Source organism: Lycorma delicatula, chromosome 10, assembly GCF_047948215.1.
Source record: "Lycorma delicatula isolate Av1 chromosome 10, ASM4794821v1, whole genome shotgun sequence".
NCBI classification, from domain to species: domain Eukaryota; kingdom Metazoa; phylum Arthropoda; class Insecta; order Hemiptera; family Fulgoridae; genus Lycorma; species Lycorma delicatula.
The window spans coordinates 75,597,347-75,624,186 of record NC_134464.1 but is presented as its reverse complement, the minus strand read 5'-3'; the positions used below and the strand labels follow the sequence as shown (position 1 = coordinate 75,624,186).

Sequence of the window (26,840 nt, the reverse complement as noted above, 5' to 3'; positions counted from 1 at the left end):
TGCTAGATGTAAAGATATAACTTTCATTATCTAAAAAAAAAAAAAAAATAGTCTTTCTATTGAGAAAAACTATTTTCTCATTTGAGAATATTAAATGTGCGTGGACACATCTAATGATTCGTAATAGAACAGACAAAAATGAACTACAAAGAAAAGATAAAAAGTATTACTTTTAATTATATCATAACAGAATTTCACTAAAAAGAAGAGAAAAATAAAGCATTTATAGCAAGATTTCTTTTTTCTAATCTTAAGCTTCAAGAAACTTTATAAGCATTAAAAAAAATCTTTTCTTTAAATCGGTAAATGGCACCTCATAATAAAAGCAAATCATTTTTAAAACGTAGATGTAGGTGCAAGAAACCTGCATCTACATGCGTGAAAAAGTGAAACCCATTAAACAAAAAAGAAATAGATGAAATCATGTTACCGAATGAAATTCCCTCATACCTCATCAGCTTTGTCATCAACAGTGGGCACATCCTGTTAAAATAACTTAAAATAAATATACTAACTACAAAAAACACAATGAAATTAATTACTACTAAATTATAAATGTTATTTTTAATATTTTATATATGATGAAAATATTTTAATAAAAAAATTTAACTGATTAATGTTAGCTATCATAATTAGCATTTTAATAATTAAAGCATTACATGCTATTTAGATTTTATAAATTTTCAGTGAAGTCTTTTTATACCAAGAAGAGCAGAATGCAAATTATAGCAAACACTAGCTTGATATTTAATCTTACCATATAATTAAAATCAGAAAGATACAAGAAATATAGCACACAAATAAAAACAAAGCTTTAATAAAGTAAAATAAAAATACAATGCTTAATTAAACAATAAATCAAGCGTATAAATTAAAAATCAATAATAATAAATAATCTTACACTTAAATCTTTAAAAGGATGTATTAGAACACCGAGGGGCAATCTTGATTTATCCAATAATGATTTTGTTTCAGGTATTTTAGTTAATGTACAACGAAACAATCTGCAACAAAAGAATTCAAAAATAAATTAATTATACATTTAACAAATTTTTAAATATAATTTAAATACAGAAATAGTTCATAAAAAAAATTTGCAAATTGTAAATAAAAAATCTAAAATAAGTATCCAATTAAAAATATTTGGAAAAGAAATTACAGTGTGATGAAGTATAATTTACAGAAAGTAAGTTAGTTTCATAGAAATTAATCTCTGTTATATAAATTTTGTCTATGTACTTTAGTTTCTCTCATATATTAGTGTGGTAAAAATATCATCAAAGTTAAAACAGAAAAAATATTATCAAAATTATTTTGATGCTGAATGATGATTTCAGCCTAATTTTTAACTTGTGATGACACAAGTACCATAGAGAGGGGGAAAACCCCAATCTACAAGTGTAAATTTTCAAACTAAAATTATTTTATACATTCTCAAGTTACAACTGTTAAAATTTAATTTCATTTGGCCTTTTTTTCATTCTTTTTTAAATAAAGTCTAGAACAGATTGCCAATTCTCATTCAGTTAACAGTTTTAAATAAGATAGCAGTGTATTTCTTTTACCACAAGAGTCTACATGTGAATATCTAAAAAACAATTTCTAAATTTTTTTGAAGTTTCCGAGTTTAAAGGGTTAAAACAGGATAACATTAAATTTACTATTGTTTTTAATTTCTAACAAAAGAACGTAACTTGATATTTAGTGTGTATAATCTTCAAATCAATATCTAAAAATCGATCCCTAGAATTTTTGAAATTTGACCTTAAAGGGGTGAAGAGATATAAAAAAACTTTCAAACAGACAAATTATCCCCGCTTCCGACTTTATTAAACGAGATATTCACTCAATTTGGGCTAGCAAATACTTTTCACATAAATAAATCAAAATCATTTCATGATTTTTTGAATTTTAATGTTTTAAGGAATAAAACAAACTGTTATTTTTTTTTTGTAGTTTATGCCACTGCTATAAGACAACCTTTTTTTGAGATTTTGGTAACATTTTGATGGTAATTTATGTTTGTAATTCTGATCATGTATTTCATGAGTGAAGCCAATAACAGAAATTGGTAGTACAATTATAAGTAAATTTTCATAAACACTTATTTCAAATAAGGGATTTCCTTCAAAACTTTGAGGGATAGTTTTTTTTTTTAATTATACAAAATGGATTATTAAAAGATTTCAGGAGAAAACAAAGCATAAAAAATTTGAAATAATCTTCACATTGAATATTTTTTTATGGGACACCAAGTAGCTCTATTTGTCTTAATACTTAGTAATTAGATATCCTACAAAAAAATAATATGTTCACAAGAAAAAACTGTTAGAATTACAATGCTTCTAAAACAGCTGATCAAACACCACAACAGAATTAGCTACACAAAAAGGTTTCCTTTAACATTAGCTCTATCAGGAAATAATTGATAAATGAACAAAACAAGATGTGATGACATTTATAAATCTAGCACTTAAAAGCTAAACTCCACATAAACCATGTTATTAAAGCAATATAAAAGAATAGCCTTCAATTTTTAGTATTTTTTTGCAACAATAAATTGTTTAAAATTACCACAATAAAAATAATTATATAATTAATAATCAATTCCCATAAACATGGATAAAAAAGTAGTAACTAGCTATATAATAAATAAAATGTTAATTAATTGCAGTTGAAACATTAACAAACACAAATATTGTTCAATATAAAATACAGACACAATTGTTTAAACATTAAAACACTTAAAATAACAAAAACATTAACTAGAAAAAATAACTGATATATACATACTCTGGGCTACAATTTGCTGCATCGAATAATTCAGGATTAAGACGTACATGAGGTGCTTCAATTCGATCTTTAGGAAGTAATTCTCTAGTTTTTAATAAATCATACGTATCCATACCCTGAAATAAATATATAAATTTAATTTCATGTAATTAAAAATTAGTTACACAATAAAACATACAAACAATGACTTTCTAAACTGAATCAATTAACTGCTGATAATCATTAAAAAAGCTATAAAATATTTTGACAAAATATACAACGTTCATTTTCTTTTATTTTTAACAAAGAAATTTGATGTACAATTAATATAAGATAATTTGGCGACAGCACAAACAAGCTAGAAGAACCAATATCAATTTTTTTTTTAATTTTAATGCAAAATGTTACTGTTTCAAAACGTTTGATCAATTATTAACTTCTTAATTGTGGTTGATAATATCACATTCACATCCAACACAGGATCAGTTTGAACAAAATCTGCCGGCTTTAACTTGAATCACTTTGAAAATAACATCAATCGATTCATCAAATTCTAAGTTATAATTTGATATCATAACTAGTCAGTCAGGGCTCGCTTCACACACCCAACCATTACCAGACAGCATTTACATCCTCATGAGAATATTAAGAATTTTACTGAAATATTTTAAGAAAATAAATATTAGTCTAGAGAATATTTTTCTGAACATTTTTTTTGTTTTTATATTTAAAATAGGCTTAAGGAGTGTGCAGATACAGAATTTAATAGTTTTTAATAGAAATATAATGTAACACTAGCTACATTAATAACAAGGAATTGGCTTGGGGACACAGTTTTCTTCATTAAGTCTTGTGTGTGTTCATGTAAGGTTGTGTTAGTTGCCAGACCAGCTGCTGCTATTGGCGCAGAGCAGACAACATGATGCGCCAGCCGGTTGCGCACCAATGATGACTCTCCCTCGCTGAATACAGAGAATCCTTTTTTTTATTGCTAATGATCCCTTTCTTTTACTAATAAAATAATAAGTAAATAAAAATGCAAATATACACAAAAATAATCTAGGCTTAGAAATTAAATTAAATAATGTGTAAATTAATTGACAACAAACTGCTTCTAGCACCACCATTGGTCCACTCATGCCATAAATATTTTTCATGCTGAATCCTGCTCAATACAAGTTTCATATTCTCATAAGACTCCTTCATGTGAACAGCATATGCTAATGGTATTGATGGGTAGTTATTTCCAATGTGAAGTAGACCAGCTTTCAAACTAAGCTTGACAAGTCAATAAAAGGTCGCCATTTGACAGGATGGTGCATAGTCCCAAAGCTTCCAGTAATGAGTCCACATCATTTCAGTATACTAAGTTTTCGTATTGAGAGAAGAAATGTTCAAATTCTGACTATCATGGAAAGAACTTATTTTTAGTATTTCGTTGATAAATTTAGATCATGAGCCGGATCATTTAATTCTGACTGATTAATTAAATGGGGTTCAGTACAGCTATTTTCTAAAAATTCTGAATCTCTTTCTTCATCGTCTGATATGTTAGCACAAGATTCAACATTTTCATCTTCATCTAAGTTCCATGTATCTGGTGGTACTAGAATTGGAAGCTCTTGGCTATGTGGCACTGGCCGCATGGCAGAGGGAATATTTATGAATTTATTTACATTCACAAAATGCTGCTATATTTATGGAGTTCATGCATGATCCTATCTGAAAATAAGAATGGTAGTTACAAAAAAAATAAGCCTAATAAAAGAATTCTGATTTCATATTTAAAATCACCATGAAAAATACTATAAGAATCAGTAATTCATTCTCATTTAACAAAACATTGCATTACAATTCACAAAAAGTTTTTAAGCTGTCTATATTAGCCAGAATTCTATAAATGATTTAATTATAAATGACCAGCTCAGTAAGTATTAATTAAAGAGAAAATTTAATTTGAGATATTATATCAAACATGTAAGACAAAAAAAATTCCTGAACAAATAGGATTACCAAACTGCTAATTGTTATCTACAATAACATAAAAAGTATGTAAATAAAAGTAAGAAAAGCTATGACATTGAAGAATTTAATTTACCCACAACAGATAGTAAGTTTTTTGGCAATTATTATCAACAAAATATAGTATCATATTTTTTTATAATCACAGTAATTTTTATTTTTTTATTTTAGAAGACAAACCACTGGATGGATTGGATATATTACCCAAAAACCAAGACCAATAAATAAAATGCTGTAATACAGCTGAGTCAGTATACATAGTTGAATAATAAAATAAAAGATGTAAAAAAAAAATTGTAAATGTTCATCTTTATAGTTGAATTTTACAGATTACTTTACAAAATTACAATTTAAGAGAAATGAAATTAAAATATACAATTTGTTATTCTTTAACTTCTATTTCAGTTGAAAATTTTTTGATAAAAATTATCCAACTTTTTTATTACATTTTTTAAATAACTGAATGCAGCAAATGAAGGATTTCAACAATAATTTTTTATTTTTCTATTATTTTTTTCTTCACAGAACAATTATCTCGAGACAACACGTGAACTTGTTTTATCAATAATGAACACAGTTATCTCAGAACACAATAATAACAGGTAAAATTTATTTAAATTAGCAATCATTTTTATAATCGTTCATTTGTATAAATAAAATTCTGAAAATTTAATGAAAGTGAAAATATATAAATTTTTTTAATTTTTAGAAATATACTTAAAAGATTGAGAAAAATTAATAAAAATGAAATAATTAAAAAATTATAGAAATAAATGATAAAAAAATTTTACAGTACAAATAACATCAATAAAATATGTAAAAAAATACAATGGACATATTTACAATGAAAAACAAATTTTAGAAAACTGGACTAAATATTTTTGTAATTGTAGTTTTAATTAGAAGATCAAAGTCAAATTTTGAATGTGGTACTTATACATAAATCCATATCGCATTCAGAGCAGAAGTAATTTTCCATCATACAATCTTTCCTTTAAATTTTTTTTACAACAGATTAACAAAGATTGCATTGGATTGGCAAATCCAAACTGTTCTTTTTTTTTTCTTTGTGTCAAAATGTCTGGGAAAATATAAAGCTGCCATTTTTACAGGGTTTGGTTGATGTGATGGCTGTCCCTCAACTTTGACATCGAAGAAGTGCTATATTTTATCAATCAATTTTCCAACTAAATCCATTTATAATTCAGGGGTTTTTTGTACCTCCATTTTTAATATAAAATAATGCTTTTTCCACACAGAGTGCTTCATAAATGGAAAAAATATTTATTTTGGTACACTTGACTTTTCCCAAGTTTGGAACAAACTGTTAAATTTACAAGGTGTTAAACTAAATACCTCTCACCAACCCGTTATTATCAATTACTAATTTTGGTTTTTGAATTTCTTCAACCCACTTTTTTACAGTAACCATCTAAGAATTATGTACAGTTAATAACTATATAACTCCTTTCTTATCCTGCCACTTCATGAAAAGAAATTTTTTATCCTGCCTCAACTGAAATTTTTATTTGTGTCAGTTACCTTTTCTGTTTGGATTTAATATTCCGTAAGTGTCAGTTCTGTTAAACAACATATATGCAAGAGTAGGAGATGAATAGTAATCAGTTGTGGGACAGTGGCCTTTCCTCAGTAAAGGCTACATAAGTCGCATTATAATTCTAGCTAAAACATCCAGTAGATCTCTATAATCATTATTAAATTGCATCTCTTTTCCAGTTTATATTATATTGATCCACATACACCTAGACTTCGCAAAGCATATATGATTTTATTCCAAACTGAGCATGTTTCAATGGGATACACTGTACCCAACTTAGTCTACCCTTATATTAAAGAAATCCCTTATGCTGAAGTAATCTTTCATTAATTATGACATAATATTCTAAATTGTAAATGGTTGTGGAATTTTCATTCAAAATAAGTTAATTACCCCATAGTTTATTCAATTTTACATTTGGAGAAATCTGTGGATCTTAAGTATTGTTACCAGAAAAGTGAAGATATTTCTTAAAATGAGAAAATTATTTAATGTGATTATTATCTGTCCCAAAAAAAAGTGTGCAGTAAAGGTACCTTTATCCAATGCAACAACTGTTCAGTTTTTTAGTATATCTTGCAGAATTATCCGAGCAAAGAAAAACTCATACTTCTTTGCTTCATCTGTTATTTTATCCAATAAATTACCATCAAAAATCAAATAAATTGTAATAAAACATTGCTTTCAATATCTGTTAAAGAAACATTTTTTGAATTATCCGTAAATGAAAAATTGCTAAGTAAAGGATCATTCTCACACCAGCTAATTTCTCTCCAACCTGGTACTTCAGCTAAACGAACATCAACATCCTCATTTGAATCACTTTCTGATGATTCTATTTCTAATAAACCCTACTACTTTTCTCACTTCCACTACTACAAACACTAACATTGTCATCACTTTCCCAGTCACTATCATAATCACTCCTTGTGAGTAATTAAAAAAAAGGAAAGTAATGCACACTAAAAAAAGAATATTACAAAAAAGAAAACATTAAAGTGCAAAAGATTAAAGGATGCTATTAATAGAAACTCCAATTACATAATTAGAATATTACAAGTGACACAACAACACTAAATAATGTTGTGAAGGTCACTAGATGTAACAGCATAATGTTCAATATATATAACTAGTTCACTGGGGACAAAAACATTTCTGTCTGGATTGACACCTTGAGTTAACATAAGAATTACTTCTGAAGAACTGGTCATATACGAGTTAACTTAGATTACTAGATAAGCAGTTAAATGTATAGGTTGACCTCATCACAAACACTTACCCATAATTTATTAAAACCATCTTGTGTAACACTCGTTCCCCGAAGCTGATTTGTTAGAGTATCCATTACTGCACCACCATGCCCATGAGGCTAGAATAAAGAAATGCATCAAAATGAAAAATAGATTTTGTATATACTTGCACGTGTGTATACTTTGTATATGTGCTTTTTATGTGTGTATATTATTCTATTTTATACATAATAAATTACAAATATATTATTTTTAATATTTGATCATCTGATGTCAAACAATTCAAAGCAAATTGGTAGAATGCACCACCTTCAAAGAGACTGGTATTATTATAATAAATTTCTATATCATAAAATAAAAGTTTCACTGGAGACAGAGCATCAGAAGGAGCACAAGTTCATTTTCAACACCTTCATAAAAAATTGTTGCAATCAAAACAAAATTGGCTTTTTTCATGTCCTTTCTTCTTTCAGTTTATTCCTGTTCAAAATATGGTAGATTTATATATCTGCCAAGATGTTTCAATAATGAACATACCAGGGTGATCTCATTAAAAATAATTAATTAAAACGTTGAGATGGTAAGGACGACCATCTAACAGTCAACAGCTATCTTGGGAAGAAGCTTTTCTATGAAACTCATAAACAATAATGTACTACATCAACACACAATGAGTCTGGATAATAAACCCATCCCCACTGAAATTGGAAGGTTATGACCAAATTGTAAAATTTAATGAGCATTTTTTTAATAAATGACCAACCTCCATCGTAAATTGATAATGTCTTCATCATTTAACCAAAATCAGAATCCGTCATGCATAGAATTTTTCAACACTACATATTACTACACTTCATTCCTTCTCTACTAAGTTGACATCAGAAAGGGAAACTTACAAAAAACAGAATCATTCCAAATCATAATCACTCTAGTCCAGAACTGGGAAAATGGAAAACGAAAAAAGTCCTTTAAACAAGAACAAAGATAATTTACACAAGATTCTATTAATAACAAATAAAATCATTTTACTAAACATTTTTTCTAACATGTGTTATTGTTATGACTTGATTAAAGATAATATAAAACACTTACACAAACTAAGATATAGAAAAAAAGGATTTCACATTACTATAATTCATCAATGATTTCATGCAATAACAATTAAAGAGTAACATGAGATTTATTTTAATCTCATAGATCAATTTTAGTTGTAAAATCATAGTTCAAATTATTTCATATTGCAAGATATTGTGAACCATAAACTTTTAATAATAAGTGATAGATAGTAAGCGATACAACAACTTTCTCACATAAGAACACACTAGAACAAAATGTTCACAGATTCACAGATCCATACTTACTGAAAGACCAGAATTGCAAGCATAAACTCTTAAGGCAGAGCACAATGTTGAAATATTACCTAACTTCCTAAAATCACAGTCTGTAATGGAGTTATAGTAAGAAGTCAAAACTTCATGTCTTGTCATAAAGGAAGCAAGTATTAACTTATATGAAAAATGGTATATAAATGTGGAACAAGTAACACTGAGTAAAATTCAATAAATTATTATGTAAATAAAAAAATAATTCAGCATTAAAAAACATACCATATTAGGATACCTGCTGAGCCCTTGATACGGTCCACCAGTGTTATGCGGCTGACTTTGTATAGGAGCATTTTGCGATGCATATTGAGGATACTGATTTGGTAATGGTGGACGCTGTTGAAATTGACTCTGCTGATAAGAAGTCATAGGAGGACCTTTTCTCATTTCACCAACCGGTGGAGCGGACTGATACTGCTTTGGTGATGTCTGTAATGATTGATGGGGTCCTAAACCAGTAGGTGGTATTTGCTGGCTAAGTCCAAAACTAGTAGAAGGTATCTGTTGATTCTGCCTAAAACCAGTTGGTGGCATAAGAGGTCCCTGTTGATTTTGCGCAAAGGTAGTCGGCGGCATCTGTGAATGTGACCCTAAACCGACCGGAGGCTTTTGTTGATATGATCCAATACTGGCCGGTGGCATCTTTTGATACGAAGATAAATTAGTCGGTGGCATCTGCTGAATTGGTCCTGAACCAGTCGCTGGTACATGCTGCTGAAGCTGTGGCTGCTGTTGCCCAGTTCCCATTACGGGTGGAGTTGGATGTTTTACAACACTTGTAGGCGGGATGATTGCTTGATTAGAACTACTGTAAGATGGTACTGGAGGCTTATTCTGACCAGTACTGACATTAGGCATTGAAGAAGAAGGATAATGCTGATTACTATTAAACAGCTGACTTTGGGATTGCGATTGAGGAGTAGATAAAGATGATGTCATATTTTGTTGCACATTTAGAGATTGAGATGGATTAAAATTGCTTGAAGATACTGCTTGTCTTGCATTAGAATACTGTCCAAACACCTGAGTTGATGAAGGATATGGATTAGATCTAACAGATGCCTGATTTTGAAGCGACTGTAACTGACTATGAGCTACAGTTTGTTGTTGTTGTTGTTGTAAAGGTGATTTAACTTGGTCTAATGATGATTGTTTTCCACACTGATCGCCAGATCCAATTTCCTCAGAACGGGCCTGATCTTTATTATGAAGTGGAGATGCACTTGCAATTGACGAAGTAACTGGTGGCTGACTCTGAAATTAAAAAAAGAAAGCAAATGCAATAACACTATAATAACTCTTACTGCTGTCTCTTTTCTCCCAACCAAGTACTTTCTGAGATTTCTATTTTTTCAGAATTTTTTTTCAATATAAGTTAAGTAAACCTAAGTCAAATTTTGCTGCCTCAAAATTGAAATAAAATAACTCTGCACTAATAAAATGTACAGTTAGATAATGAAACTATAATTATTTAAACTATTATTTTATTACTATACTTTTTAACTATATTTTTAAATGAAAATTATCAATTTTGCATAATTTAAATTTATTATTTCACAAAGCCAATCATCATGTTCATCAGATGATACTAGTTTATTAATAAGATTTTTATCATTGCTCTATCTATAAAATAACATGTGTAAAGCAAAACTATGAAAATTTATACAGAAATGAAAAACAGACATATTAAAATATACTATAAAGAATATTCATAAGCCTAAAAAAATCTAATTGTGATCATATCAGAAAAACAACTACTTCATAATCAAGAAAACATGACAATTTTAGAAATAAACATTGATAAATTTACATTGCTCTACATTAAAAAATATACAAACAATAAAAACAGAAACAAAAAAAATCAGTAAACAAATTCAATTTGAATGTGATGACTGGATTGAGGAAATAATATTTCAATTAAAATTATTCAACATTCACAATTTGTATTTAAATAATATACGATACAAAATATACGATACTGCATTAAAAGGAACAAGATTTCAGACCGTTGAAGATGTGACAGAAAAAGCAGCACACATCATGAAAGAGCTCATAAAAAAAAACTTCCAGTACCGTTTCAAACAATCGAAAATTCACACGGAGCACTGTAAGGATAGAGGAGGGGTGTACATTGAAGAGGATAACTAAATTTGTATAAATTTAAAATAAAATATTTCACAGCATTAGTCTCATTATTTAATAAGCACACCTAATATGACAATCAAACCCTATGAATCTTTTATAATTCTACAGTAAATGATAACAATGAACTAAAAGTTAATTAACAAATAACAGAATTTTCAACCATTTCTTTAGAAATTAATATACAAATGATACTAAAAACAAACAACTAAATTTACAGTTATAGTTAAGACAATCAGGGAGCTGGGGTTGATAGAGAAGAGTACCATTCAACTGAATAATACTCATGTCTATTAATTATGTCAGTTGAAATAACCCTCTACAGTAAATAAATATAATTCAAAATCAAACTTATACTTGAAATTATGACGGTTTAAATAGAATTGCATTTTGTGCAGCGATTTACTTCAACAAAATAAACAAAAGGGATGCAAAAATATGTTCAACACAAATAATTTTATTAGGATTACCAAATAAAAAACGGATGCTAAACATTGTATGGTGGAAGGGGAGTGTAGATGGAGAGAATAAATGGAATCAAGAGACTTTTCTAAAACCGAGAATTTTTTAAACAAGAAACAATACAATACCAAAAAATCTTTAGGCCTCTAGTGAAGAATCATGATATCACCCGTGTAAATTCTTTGATCTCCTTCATTACATAACCAGACAATTTTCATAAAAAAAAACTCTTCCGAACCACCTCCTCATTAAGACACCCAAATCCTATTCAGAGTTAATCATCCAATCAATTATGAAATCGTATCTACCTGAAGTACAATTTAAGTTAAACAAAAATTAAGTTTCATTTTGTCTCCATTTTGAAAGTGAAAAGTTGTGAAAAGAATCAATGAAAAATCCTGAATCCAAATATTACAGATAAATAACATTCAATAATAAGTGAATATTCTATTCTTTCTAATAAAACATCAGGTTCAAAAAAATTACTTTGTAAAAAATAATTATCCTTGACTGGATAATAAACAACAGCTCACTTACCTTCACTGGACTGTTTAATTATTAGAATATAACAACATAATCATTATTAAAATACAACTATAGTGACATAATTACTACAAAAATAAATTGCACAAAAAATTAATTACCTGAGAAACCTGTTGATTAGAAGTTATATTAGCTAATGAAGAAACCGTTGTTGAAATTCCTGACTGTCTTACAGTATGTGTCTTATTGTTACTAGGAGGAATATTTTGCACTGACGATTGAAAAGGTGCTTGAGGAGCATTTTGTGATACAGCTGTATACTGAGATAATGAAGGATTATTAACATTAGAAGAGGATGAACGTTCTAAGGAATGTGAACGTGGTGAAGATATTGTTGGATTTACTAGCCTAGGCGATGAAGACTGAGGAGGAGGTGAAGATACAGGAGAATTAATGGGCTGTGGGGGCGGTGGAGAAGAAACTGGTAAATTAGCTAATACGTCAGTCGAACCAGAATGAAACTTTGATGTTGAATTAATGCCATGACTTACAATTGTTTGATGCGGCTTTGATTGATCAGATGAAGTCGATGAATTCATTAAATTAATATTTGATAAAGTTGATGGAGGAATGTTTGGAACAGACTGTGATACATTAGCCATAGAATTGGAAGGCAACTGAAAATGACTACTAACCGGATCTACTATTGAATTGACAGAAGTATCGGGTTCAACATCACTTTGTTTGAGAGTTGCATTAAATGGTGAATTCGATGGGAATTGATTTTTATTTGTAAGATGATGAGGAATATTATTCTGCATATCTGAAAATACCTGAGATGAATTATAAGTTGAATTTTGCAACGTAACATTATACTTCATCCCACTTGTAACATATGATGACATGGAGGTTGAATTGTAACTACTTATACTTGGTGAATTATGATTTATTAAAGCCTGTGACTTAACCGCTGTATTATTCATTAATTGTTGTGATCTTGGAGAATACAATCCAGGTTGTTGCTGCTGCTGAGGTTGTTGTTGTTTAGAAGGATCCGTTGTCATATTAGTTACATTATTATATAATATGTGAGATGAAGATTTTTGATCATGATCTGTATAACCATACTGAGAGTGCATTCCTCCTAGTCCTCGAGACTGGGGCGATGGATCTCTTGATGACTGTGATGATAAACTTGCTGAAATCAAGGAAAATGAGCCAGTCAAACCACACAGATCACTTAATACAATAGAATTATTATGAACAGCATCTGCAGTAAGAAAACATTTTTATACATGAACTTTAATAATAATGCAAAAAATAAAACATTTTGGTCTTAACTGACCTTTCATTAGCAACTACAGCAAAGTCACATCAACCTACTCTACAATATAAAATTGTTTATTTTATTGCAGTGAGAAGATTCTATTTTTTATTATATGAACTATTTAACAAATCAGTCCCAATATTAATGAAAATGCAGGCATGAACATAATTAAATTTTCTCATGAATCAATTTTAAAAGTTTAACGTAAGATGTCACTTATACATAACATACTGATAATGGAAAAATATTGATAACAAAAAAAATATCAAGATCTAAACATAATGCTATTCAGAAACCAGTTTTTTCATTATACAGTCTCTGTCTACCACACAAATACTCAGTTCTGCATCATTAATATTTGAATGTTATTCTTTATATCATCACTGCAACAATTTACCAGCAGTATGAGTTCAGTGCAATTATAACAATCAAGGGACTGAAAAAAACACCAAATGTTTGCATAATTTATTCTTATAGTTAATACCACAAAAGTAACACCTGTTATTTCATATAAGCATAAAATACAATACAGTTCTCATACTTGTCTATACAGCTGTTTTGTTATGTAGTATTACAAAGAGACAGTACCTCTTTCTAACAGATGGCTGACATTGCTAGGAGAGAATGAAATGAAGAAAATTCTTCATTTTTCCACATTTTTTTCAGAGTTAACATGGCCAAGCTATCAAAATTTATGATCAAATATAATTTTTACTACTTAAAAGATCTCTGTTATCTAATACACCTTATCAAACAATTTTAACATAACCACTCAAATTTAAAAAAAAAAATTGTATTATCAAGAAAACAAGTCACAGATATATATAAATTTTCTAAGATTATTATATCAAATAAATTGCAATTAAAAAAAAAAAAACAAAACTGAAAAGAAAAAAAGTAATACAGCATAAAACAGAACCATCATCAAGTGGTTGTAAGATATAACTTTATCAAACACTTTTCTTTTATTTCAAGTCGTGATATCCTTTAAGGTTATGCATTAGTAATAATTATAGTACAACTGAGATCTTTACATCCTTTCAACAAAAACAGTAGTCAATTCACAGATTAACTACGAGTAGGTGAGATTAGAGGCAAGTAGGTGATAAATGTAGTAAACTAGAATCAGAGTTTATACTTTAAAAAAATTTAGTTTCCAAAAAATATAAAAAAGAATAAATTTTATGAATTGACAATGAAAAGATCCTCATTAATCTGATTTAAACAATATAATTGGTAAGACAAAAATCTGCAAGAAACATCGAACAAGTTACAGACTGAGTTATACACCCGAAGTGATACTTTCCAAGATTGACTTAACCATTACAATAGATATACAAAAAATATTATACGAAATAAATTATATTGTTAAAGTTCTGGATTAAACTATTTTTATTAAAATTAATTTTGTTTAGTAAAATGTTAAAAGAATACTACACAATATGATTTATATGATGTTTGTAAATTATTAAACATTTTTAGAATTGTATTATATTTTAAAAAAAGAACCGAAATTATATTTAAAAAGCTGAAACTAAACTTAACATGCAATAAAATCTTTATACATTCCCCTTCTTGACTCAAAGTTCAAATTACTTCTAAGGTTTTAATAACATGAGTATTTTAAGAAAAAATAAAGAAACCTACTAATTGTATTGCAACTACATAATAGTTTGGATTAATATCTGTATAAAATGAACACAAAATAAATGATTAGACGTAGTGGTAAAACAAATAAATAAATAACACAACTTCATAAATAACAAACAATTTAATACATTTTAAAAGGGGTAAAAATATGCTTGAGGCTTTTTGCAAGTTATTTAAATACCAAATAATATTTATTAAAAATACAGAGATTTTAAAATTAAACAATATTACCAATTATTGCTATTAGAACCAAAATAAAATAAATCGCAGTGAAATAATATGTTACTTTTTAAAAACCCAGTAACACATTTAAAATAAACACAAAATAATAAATTCATAATTTTTAATTAAAAAAATTATTTTATTAAATAAATGCATTACAAGAGAAAGTATTGTAATTGGTTCAATTTTGGCACATGCAGTTTTACTGGCGAGTACAACACATGTGTTCAGTGTTGCACTCTCTTAGGAATTATAACTACCTTATATCTCCAAAACTACTCAACCAAACTTGTCAATTACTTCTGTATCTGAAGCATTGATGCCATTAAATTTTCAACTTAAAAGGTCAAGGGAGTGAAGGCTGAAGAGCAAGGTCCCTCGTATCTTCAGATTTCATCTAATTAAGGTCTTATTTTTCTTAGAACTTTTTTTTTGGGACCAATTTTGCATAAACATTTTTCATGTCCAATTCATTTGTCAAAATTTGATGGACTGTGGTATGGTTCAAATTCAATTGTTCTGCAGTCATTCTGACAGTTAATGCTGGTCGTACCGTATACGTCTCTGATTCACTCAACATTGTTGTCACTTTTTGACGTTAATGGTCTTCCACAGCATGGATCGTCCACAACTGATTCCCGACTATCTGAAAATACTTTAAACCACCTAAAAACTTAGGCTACTGACAGAGCATCATCTCCATACACCCTTTCATTTTTGAAAATGTTTCTATAGCATTTTCACAGGGTTTAACATAAAACTTGACTCACAACATTGCTCATAATTAGTATCATTCATTTTTATAATGCACATCAAAAACTCATTTCATGAAAAACTTGTTTATGTCTAACATGGCAACCATAGACTAAAAATATTAATAAACTTGCAACAAGTTCATCTGTGATAATACAGGGTTGACCACTACTTTCATTGTCATTAAAGTTTGTTTGACCTTTATGAAACATACGGCATCATTGTCTTACTGCACTGTCAATCATGATATTCCCTCACATACTCCACAAAATTCACAATGAATCTCAGCTGTAGACAAGTTTTTTGAGTGAAGGAAACTGATGACAGCACACACTTCAGTCAGCACGATTTTCTATATTTTGTGGCCATTTTGAACCAGAGTTTTACAGGAACAAGAAAGCAAGCTATATTTCAACTAGACCACACTGAACTGAGCTACTCAACTGTACAATGATAAAATTGCTACCCCTACTCCCAGAGTAGGGGTAGCAAGAGAACAAGAAGTTCTCTTGCTACCCCTTAACTGTACTATGGAGTACAGAGAACAAGAAGTTAATTCTCAAATGGCCCTTGTACATAAAAAAAAAGAAACCAACTTATATATTTAACTAGGTTGAAAATTCTGAAAACCTAAGGCAAATATATTGAACACTATTACTTAATGGAAAATATTAATTACAAATTCAGGAAATTATACACATCAACAAAAAAAATTAACAATGAGAAAAAATTAATAATTTATGGATAACAATATACCACTGTCGGAAATCATGTAATAAATCAATACTTAACCTAATTAACTTCAACCTAACAAATAAAATTTCAATTATATATATAAAATATATAAACCAGTAAAATATTATTGAAAGCATAATAAAAGACAGTAAATTAAATAGTAATGATATAAAACAATAAGAAAATAATATTAGAAACAAGATAATAAAATAATTACAAACATACACATATTAGAAAACCAATTAAAATTTTTATATAAAAAAAAACTTAATTTAAAGGCATATTAAACACTAAACAATCATTGAAAAAACAATAATCCTTTAATTTGTTTCCCATTAATACTCATATTAATAATATAAAATAAAATAAAGTTCAGAAAAAAAAAATAGCAGAATGCAGCAAGTTATACACAAAATTCCCAACAAAGTTTAAATAACAATTTAATAAAAGGTTTAATTGGTATAAAACGTTTGACCATTTAAATATAAATACAGAATTACAAAAAAAAAAAATATCATAAATAAGAAAAAGCCTTTCTCATAATGAAATTAAATGAACAAACACTGAAACAAAACAATTTCATCATTACATAAAGCAGCCCAAATTTGATTGAAATTCTAAAATATCATCACGAATATAATTAATTATATATTCTATCAACCAATTCCACTAAAATAAAAAATAAAAATATATACTGGGTGATTTGTATGGAAATTACCACATTTATTATTCACAGTCACATCGTATTTCTGTTTGCAGGCATGTATACCATTCTCGTGGGGGGGGGGGGGCTTTTCTAAATTATTCTCAAAGGGGTGGAACTCACCCTCTCTGCTACACCTACACCAACAAAAAAATCTTAAATGGCAATGGTAACATTACTTGACAACCCAAAAAAATAATAAATTTTTGTGAAAAAAAACCACCCCCCACTCATTCAGTAGATACAAAAAACCAATTGTGGTAGTACTTTTTTAAAAATTCAGTCCAAAAAAATAAGTATAAAATTATGTGATAATCATAATACGAAATAATATCAATCATATAACGAAATAATCATAATCTGTGAATTAAAATTTTGAATGTTATTTTTAAAATTATAAACACAAAATTTCACCCTTAAATGTTTTCTAAATTTTCAAGAATTAAGAACTTACTTTTTTAAATGAGATGATATAGCTTGTGACAACCTCATTGTAAGGCACTTTGAATGACAAGTAATTTGGTACAAATAAAATAAAAATTGGTTCAATGGTATTGAAGTTATTAAAAACAATTTTTTTTTTTTTTTATAGATTGTTAGGATTTCTTTTATGTTATGTTGGGATACAGTGTTACTGACCCAAACTGTTCTTGACCCAAGTCTGAACTTTGTCTGTTCTTCTTAAAAATACAGGTTTTAGGTTTCCTCAGCATCGGAAAAAATACCACAAAACAGCATTATAACATCAGTTAAACATACGAAAAACCAAAAATATGGTATCAACTTCTTTCTTTGTAACATATTGAAATATTGAATCAGATAAATATAATTTAATAATTTAAATAAAAACTAATTCATAAATTAATAAATTTTAATCAAAAAATAATTAATTCTTAGATTTTAATGACTGTTAATATCACAACTAATGAAGTAATAAAATCTTCATTATTACAAGCAAACAATTAAATTTAATTCAACTAACACTTTCATATTTTGAGTTCAAAAGTTGGCAACTCACTCTACAACTTTAAAAATCTTAAGATTCCATTGTTGGTATTTGCTTGTTATAACACATAATTTTCTACCAATTATTAAAATCATAGTTTCTATGTTAAATTTTTTCAAATTGTTTTCTTTTTCATATTTTATGTAATTAGAGTCAATCTGGAAGAAAGGACTGAAGTAATTTATACATATGAAGAAGAAAATATATGTGCGACAAGAACAGTCCCAAGTGTACAATGAACAGCATCTAAATGAAAAGTTTCACACTTTACATTATAAAACTTGAAAAAAATTCTAAGAAACGGGATCTGTCATGAATAAGAAATGTGCCGGCAAAGGTTTTAAGATGAATTAACTGTGGTTGATGTGTTGGGAAATGTAGTAGCAAATCCTCATAGCTCAATTGGTAAAATATCCCATACAACTGAGGTTTCTTATGGTTCTGTTTTTACTACATTAAAATACAGTAATACTGTATTAATTCAATAACAGTATCCCAACATAATCTAAAAAAAATATTAATTTAATCTAAAAAACCGTATTATAATCATAAATTCAATACCAGTGCACTATTTTTTAATTTATTTACACCAAATTATTTGTCACTCAAAGAGCCCTCCAATGAGGTGTCACAAGCTAAACGTCTCATTTAAAAAAATTAGTTTTTAACCCTTTAATACACCATTAATTAATGTCCTTTCAGCATATTAGCAGAAACCTTTTTAAAAGTTGCATTGGAAATATTCGTGATGAAGTCTGTAATATTGACTTTAAGTTCATAAATAGTGTGAGGATTGTTTTTGAAGGCCTCGAACTTAATATAGCCCCACAAAAAGTAGTCAGGAGATGTGAGGTCTGGGGACCTTGGAGGCCATAAGCCCTTGCTTATTATTCGAACTCTTGCAGAAAATCCATGGTTTCTCAAGACGTGTGGCATGTAGCGCCATCTTGCTGAAACCAGCAATACTGTTCTTGAGGTTCCAAGAGGGACACAAATTGGCGCACAATATTCCTGTATACTTCACCATTTACTGTCTGTTAGAAGAATATGGCTCCGACTATATGACGACGAGATAACGCACACTACACACAAAGTTTTTCAGGATGCAAATATTTGTCTTGTAAAGCGTTAGGATTTTCAACCGCTCAAATTTGACTGTTCACATAACCATCGAGATGGATCCAAGCTTCATCACTAAAGAACATTGTGTTTAAAAATTTGATTCTGTTATCATTTACGACTACTACAATGAAAAAGTACTGTGTATATGTGTCAATTAGTTGTGAACATGACCAAATTGTGCGTATTCTTCCAGCATTAACAATATATTTCAAAATCTTAATCTTCAACCTCAGAGAAATCTAATAGTAAGGACATTAACTTATAGCACACCAAAAATAGGTGTTTAAATAATAACAACTAATAATTTCTTATCCTAATTTATTCCACTAATATAATTAAATCACTGACGTACCTGGATAGCTGCTATTAGATGGAGGTGTGGGAGTACCATGGCCCGAGCCACTTGAATTGAAAAGTTGACCATTCATTTTCTGCAACAAAATTACAAAATAAAGTGTATTTTGAAAAAACTGTTTAAACATATTTTGCTAATCAACTAGGAATGATATGACATCTGTCACTCTTTTTCCCTGAAAGTAGAAAAACCAACATGTAATTATAAATCATTCAGTTAAACAGTATAAAAAATTGCTCAATCTATTCTTAAAATGATTTAACTGAACTTATACAGTCCAACTATTCTGATTAAATTATTTCAAAATATCCAAAAAAAGTATTCAACTGTGTAAAAACTAAAAACTGAATTCTCTTTCTCTGAATTTAAGCACTTAATTACAAAGGCTTGACAGTACTGCCAAAAAATTTCTTATCTGAAGATCTTTCCATACTGAGTCATAAGCAGTAATATACCAACTTTATCTGATAGCAATAACTTTTTTATAATTCCTCTTGTTCTAATTAACTAAATATACTTCTACAAAAGTAAACCTTTGTATACAATAAAACTTAATAATTTATAGTCCAAACAAATAATCAGTCTGTTCATGTACTTTTATAAATTACCATTAAATGACTCATATTTAATGAAAATTTATAAATATATGTTCAGAGGAGAATATCTGCACAACTCAAAGTTTAATAACATAACAAATGATGTAAGCTAAAAGATATTATCAATAGTGTTTTTCAACTCATTTGACAATAAGCTGATGCTACAGTAACATCATCAACATCAATAATGCTTTATCATAACACTATTCACATAGACTGGCTTGCCATGATTTTATACTGAACTAGTTTAAGCTAATCTAGCCGCTAGGAACCAATGTTATGAATAAAAAAACCAGCAAGATAATATATAAATATCATTGGAATAAAATATTAATAATTTTTTTTGGACAAAAAAAAATTATGTTATGAACAAATGCTATTTTATATGCACACATACAGCTCTCAAATTTCATGACTTTATTTGTAAAACCGACTGAAATAATATCTGGAGCAGATTTTTAGTCAACAAAAAAAATTGAAGTAATAAGACACAAACTGCATGTTAAAATTGTGACCAATTTTTAAATAAAAAAGTCTTTTTTAAAAAGTATATTAAGTACATCCAGACTTTATTTGTATCATATTCATATTAAGTAGTTTATGAATTTCTTTTTGGAAGTAATACAATTTGATGATAAAATCGGTGTCATTTACAGGTAAATGAACAAGAATGATAGATGTTAATAAAATTACTCAACAAAAACATCGTAAATAAATAACATTATTTATAGTAAAATAATATTAAAAAAAGTTTGTCATGGAATATGTGGAAATGTATTCATGTACAGAAATGCAAGCAAATCTGTTTGGAGAAGTAGAAGAAATGTAGCAGTTATGTGGACAAGCCTTGGAATATCAAACAAGCTACAGCAAAGTAGCCAAATATCACCAGTAGGCAAACATATTAATAAAACTTCTAAAAACCATTAATAAAATTAACACTAATTTCAAAATAATTCTTTCTTAAATACTAAATACAAAATGTCCAATTAAAGAATTGTATGGTGGTAATAACAATTTTATCTGGCTAAATGCAGTGTGAAGCAGGATGCAAACCATTGGCACCATAAAATACAGAATCAGCAAGAAATTCACAGTCTTACAACTTGAAGATCACATAATATCCTTGACATCTTAGGAAGTAATGGCTACTAAGTAGTTCTGACCCGTGAATTGAGTTTCTTTAGGTTTACTAGGAAGCCATAAAGAAGCAACACCTCCAAGTATAGATTGGTTGTTAAGGTTAATAATTAATAGAGTAAAAATATAAATTATTCAAAGAAACACAAGAAAAGAAACTGGACCAAAAAAAAAGCAATAAAAAAGATTTTATAAGAATAGGAATTAGGGTCGCTAGCAAAAGAACAACATGGTTATAGAAATTGGACTGATAACCTAATGCTGAAAAGCAATGTTGGGAAAGATGAAAAAGAATAATTTTAACAACATTTTTTATACTCACTGACTGGAGAAAGTAACACTGGTATCGGTTTTTAATCAAAACATAAGAAAGTAACTCCAGTTATCTTAAAATAATTATCAAAACTCTTATCAGCAACTATTTCCTAGTATTTAATAAAATTCATTAATAACAAAAATGGTACTTGTCCATAATGCATTAATGGTGGAAGACAAGAGTTTTTTACGTATAATAAAACTGATTCTGTACATCATACTCATAAATTAAATTAAACTGTTTTCTGACAAGAACGTTTCACAATGAAAAGGTTCATCCATGACATACTGCTGACAATGGAACTCTACTAAATACCAATTCAAACAATTCCTCACTGTGAATTAATGCTGTCTGATCTGTCATTATGAACTCCCCTAAAAACCTTCACATATATGCATCACTGTTTTAAAAAAGTTATACCAGTGGTTAATTTTAAAATGTTGGAAACCAGCTCTCAGTGTGGTGGTACTCACCATGAATCAAAATAAATGATATATCTATCCTATCTCTCTCCTAAATGTGAACACATACTCATGAAGTGATAAGTTCATATGGGGGACAACTATTGCTTCTTAGAGGACAGTAATTCCTGAACGTTCATTTTAGAAAAGTTTTACATGAAAATTACATTATTTAGAATGCTGTAATAAGAATGAAGCGTACAAATTGAACTGAACATGCTAAGTTAAATCAATTATTATACAAATTAAAGGTGGTCAATTAATTTATGATAATAAATATTGGTAACAATCATAGTAATAATAATTAGATCATAAAAGGAAAATGTATTAAATGAAGCACATAAAAAACCACTTTGTTCCACACTCAAAATAAGTAAATGGACAAGTAAATAAATATGGTCCAGTCAACTCCCAATTATCTGCAAGCGGCTTAATCTCACTGAGACTTAATCGCAATGCCTCTCAGAAAAAAATTAAGTTTTATAAAGTTAAAAATTAAAATCTTTTTCATCATTTTATGATAATTTTTATTCTTCATTCATTTGCTAGATGAATGTGTGCTTGTTTTGAATGTGGTAATGCTGTACTATAGTTCATTGTGCAATAATATTATGCTATGCAAACTACAAAGTTCAATTAAAAGAAAATGTTTTCAATCACTAAAACAACTGAGTCATATTTTTTAAAAAAAGATATCTATTATGACATTATATATAAAATTTATTAATTTTATTTTTAATGTCTATTTTTTTTTCTCATTTGCTACTGTAGTTATAATAAATGTTTGTTAATGCATTACATACTACTAACACTACTGGATACACTATCTATTTACGTACGGTATTAGTGATAGTGAAAATCTGTTATATGTTAATTTGAATAAACTTCTGAATATAACTTTTACCAGGTATATAATGGTATAGTATGGTGTACTGTATTTTATTTTATTATTTACAATTACACCTTAATATAATAATGCATGTAAGTAGGGTAATACAGTACAGTATTAATTCATTTTAACATACATTACTTTATTAAATATCATTTTTTAATCAACCACAATTTTGCTATGGTTTTGGATTATCCACAATCCTCTTCCTGGTTATTATCATGCATAATTGAGAGTTGATTATATTTTAACAAAAATAAGTATAAAAAAATTAATTGATATGATAGGGCTTTTTATTATTACACATTGTTAATTATAACTGTAAATAGATGATAGTAAGATAATTTTATTATAAAATACTTGTGACATTTAAGTAAATTTTGATTTACATACATTTTAATTACAATATTCACTTCGTTCAATAGTCTTAAAGAATTTTAGCAATTCTTTAATCGTAAATAAGTCACATAAGCTCTTAATTAGAAATAGTTCTAATTAGTATATAAATAATATATTCTTATGTCACATTTATAAAAAAATTAAGTTTTTTAACGATATAAATTTTTACTATGGAATATTCTACTCTTAAATTGGCTTCCAGAGAATCTGTTTTAATGACTTTCATATTAGAACAATGAAGAAATTTTAACCAATCTTTCTATATATCATTAACAGGAGGAATCAAAAATAATTCAAATATCACAATATTACTTGGTTTAACTTTAGCAAATACTGATGTAGCTATAAACATTACAAACAGCAGCAGTTATTGCATTTCATAAGATAAAAAGAGCAAACATTTCAAAATAAAACAAAAAACACATAGATAATTAAACACACATTTTGTTGTATCAAACAATTACTAAAAACAAAATTCAAAAAATGTAACACTATTCAGAAAATTTTTTAAATATTTAATTAATATTTTTATTTAATAACTATTCAGTAGCTATATCAAAGCAAAAGTTTAATGAATAAAAAATTAGCCTCTCTGGTAAACAAACAGCTCAGTACGAATCAATGGAAACAAATATCTTGTATAACATTCTTTATATTACAGGTTTTATGTTAACCTTAAACAAAAAAATAACTTCATTTATGATTTTTGTAACTGTTTTATGCAATTTGGGAACAATGCAATCTAAAGTATAACAGCAAAAACTTATTCACTACAACAACAATGATTAAATTTCAAATTGGATACCATGAGAGTTTATTCAGTTTTATTTTTCACAGTGACCAAAACAAATTATGGCTTATAATAGCTGAAAGAGAACACTAGTAACACTTTCTCATATTGGACAGCTACTACACACCATTAATACAGCTATTTCTGTCTACACTATTTAAAATAACTGGAAAAATTATAAAAACTACATCTACAATTTAAAAATGTCATAAGTAAATTGCAAATACATTCTTTTATTAAAAGCTATATGTACACTTTTGAAAAAACAAACCAAACAAAATTATTTCAAAATTTGTTCAATTTTAATCACTGGAAAGCGTTTATCTTATTGGAAAGAAAGATAAAAAACTGAAAATGTTTTAAAACAAGCTATTTAAAAACACTGTTTTTTATAGTTTGGTTTGTCTACAGGAGTTTGCAGAATTAAATGTCATAACTAAGTGCCATGGGCAGTGTAAATATAGAAAAGGAAAAAATCATTGAAGATTAATAGGAAAAAATCATTAAAGATCAATAAGAAAAAAATTTGAAGTGACAGTTCTCTGACAAAAGTTTATTCATTTTCCCTTTAAATTAGCAATTTCTTTTTTGAAAACAAATAAATTTTTTTAAAACTCAATATTCAAACAATTATAAATAAGCATCTATATTGTAAACGTCCTACATCCAACAAAAAGGACAATAAAATTTTTTTTTTAAATAAAAAAATACCAAATACTAAAACAGATTTTTATATTTCAATGATACTTGTCAACACAACAGACTGTAATGAAAAACACTACAAAAACAACTATTATTCCATTAAATAAATTGGCAAATTCTATTAATGTCTACACTACTCACAGATAGATAGAAATGATGTAAAATTGATATAAACCATTAGTTATTTTTTCATAACACACCTTAACAAAGTCAACACAAATAAACAACAGATCTAACTACGTAACTGGACTAACATTCTGCATAATAAAACTTTAACACTGCATCACAATGTCATCTGTCTAGTTCCTATGCTAGATTTACATTTGCATAAATAATATATACAATGCCATAAAATATCTAACCTTTCAATGTACACCGTTCAAAAATTAGTGTAAAATAATCAGGACAATTACAGAAATCAACATCTGGATTAACTGAAAGGTTTTAAAAATGCAAATTAAAAATAATCTCTGTGCAAAAATTTACAAACCCTTTCAAAAAGTAAAAAAACAATGACATATATGCAAGATTAAACCTTTTAAAAAGAGAAAAAAATTTATAAGCATATATCTGATCTGTAACATTTTTTTCTTAAAACTAAACAAAGCAACAAAATTTTACCTATATAACCACTCTTTTCTTACAATGAATATATTCTGTGTGGACATATCTTACTACCTAATTTCACAAATTATAAACTAATGATATCAATATTAAATATATATTTCCTGACTAAACAGTTTTTTCTTTCACAAGGTGAACTAAAGCTAGTTCATTGACAATATTAAAAAAAATTACCTGACTTACAGCCTAAGAATTCTGTACTCAAATACTCCAACATGGAAGAAGACGTCATATATCAACCCTATACAATAGACTACGTTACCAAGGTTCACACTAATATTCAGAAGAAAATTTTGATAAATATATCTGCTCAAAAATAAATATAATAAAAAAGAAATCCAGAAAATACAACAAAGGTCATATGAATTAAAACTGAAGTAAAAATACAGAACCAATTTTGACGTCTTATAGAAATTAGGCTAACCATCAGAAAAAACTTTGCTACACCTGAACAGAAATGTATAGCAATAAAGTGTAAAAAATGAGGAATTACATACCATTAAATTCTTGCCAGTAATCACCTAATCAAAAGTTCACATGAAAACCTAATCAAAATTTCTTTACACATTATTAACACATCAGAGTTAGGCCTTCGTAGGCCCTCTTTCGCTATCTGGCGGAAGTAGTATTGCCATTACGTGGCCTTCTGTTCCCACAATGCAACTGTACATACAGAGGGAAACTTAAAACGTTAATTTAAAACTCATCATTCTGTTGATATCACATAAATTTTATGTATTATGAATGCACAATTTTTCTTAATTACACATTAAATTATTAGATTTCATTAATTATATCTGTATATTTTTAATTATTCCACATAACACTATTTTAGTCCAACATTACTGGCATTTTGGGGTTTATTACATCCAATAAAGTAACTAAATCCTAAAAAACATTTAAGATCAGTTGCAGTTAATTATTTTCTTCTTTAATTCATGCATGTTTTCTTTTGTTTAAAATCTATAAAACTAAT

The 26,840-nt window shown here is 27.9% G+C and overlaps 1 protein-coding gene across 4 annotated transcripts in view; it reads right to left on the bottom strand.

Annotated features, from left to right (window-relative positions):
- Positions 1–26,498, bottom strand: part of Sec24AB (Protein transport protein Sec24AB) — a 72,363-nt gene extending 45,865 nt beyond the window's left edge. For 2 of the 4 annotated variants that reach the window (XR_012757883.1, XM_075376741.1), the window contains exons 1-8: positions 26,362–26,498; positions 19,945–20,023; positions 12,236–13,272; positions 9,210–10,241; positions 7,632–7,721; positions 2,794–2,909; positions 902–1,004; positions 451–483 (exon numbers count right to left, since the gene is read on the bottom strand). Coding sequence is in view for 3 of the 4 variants with exons in the window: in XM_075376741.1 (XP_075232856.1) it covers positions 451–483; positions 902–1,004; positions 2,794–2,909; positions 7,632–7,721; positions 9,210–10,241; positions 12,236–13,272; positions 19,945–20,023; positions 26,362–26,364 (2,493 nt within the window). In the remaining variant the exon portion in view is untranslated. Of the gene's footprint in view, positions 1–450; positions 484–901; positions 1,005–2,793; positions 2,910–7,631; positions 7,722–9,209; positions 10,242–12,235; positions 13,273–19,944; positions 20,024–26,038; positions 26,137–26,361 lie in introns of those variants that run through there. The other 2 variants (XM_075376742.1, XM_075376743.1) reach the window with 2 other exon arrangements.
- Between the last annotated feature and the right edge of the window lie 342 nt (positions 26,499–26,840).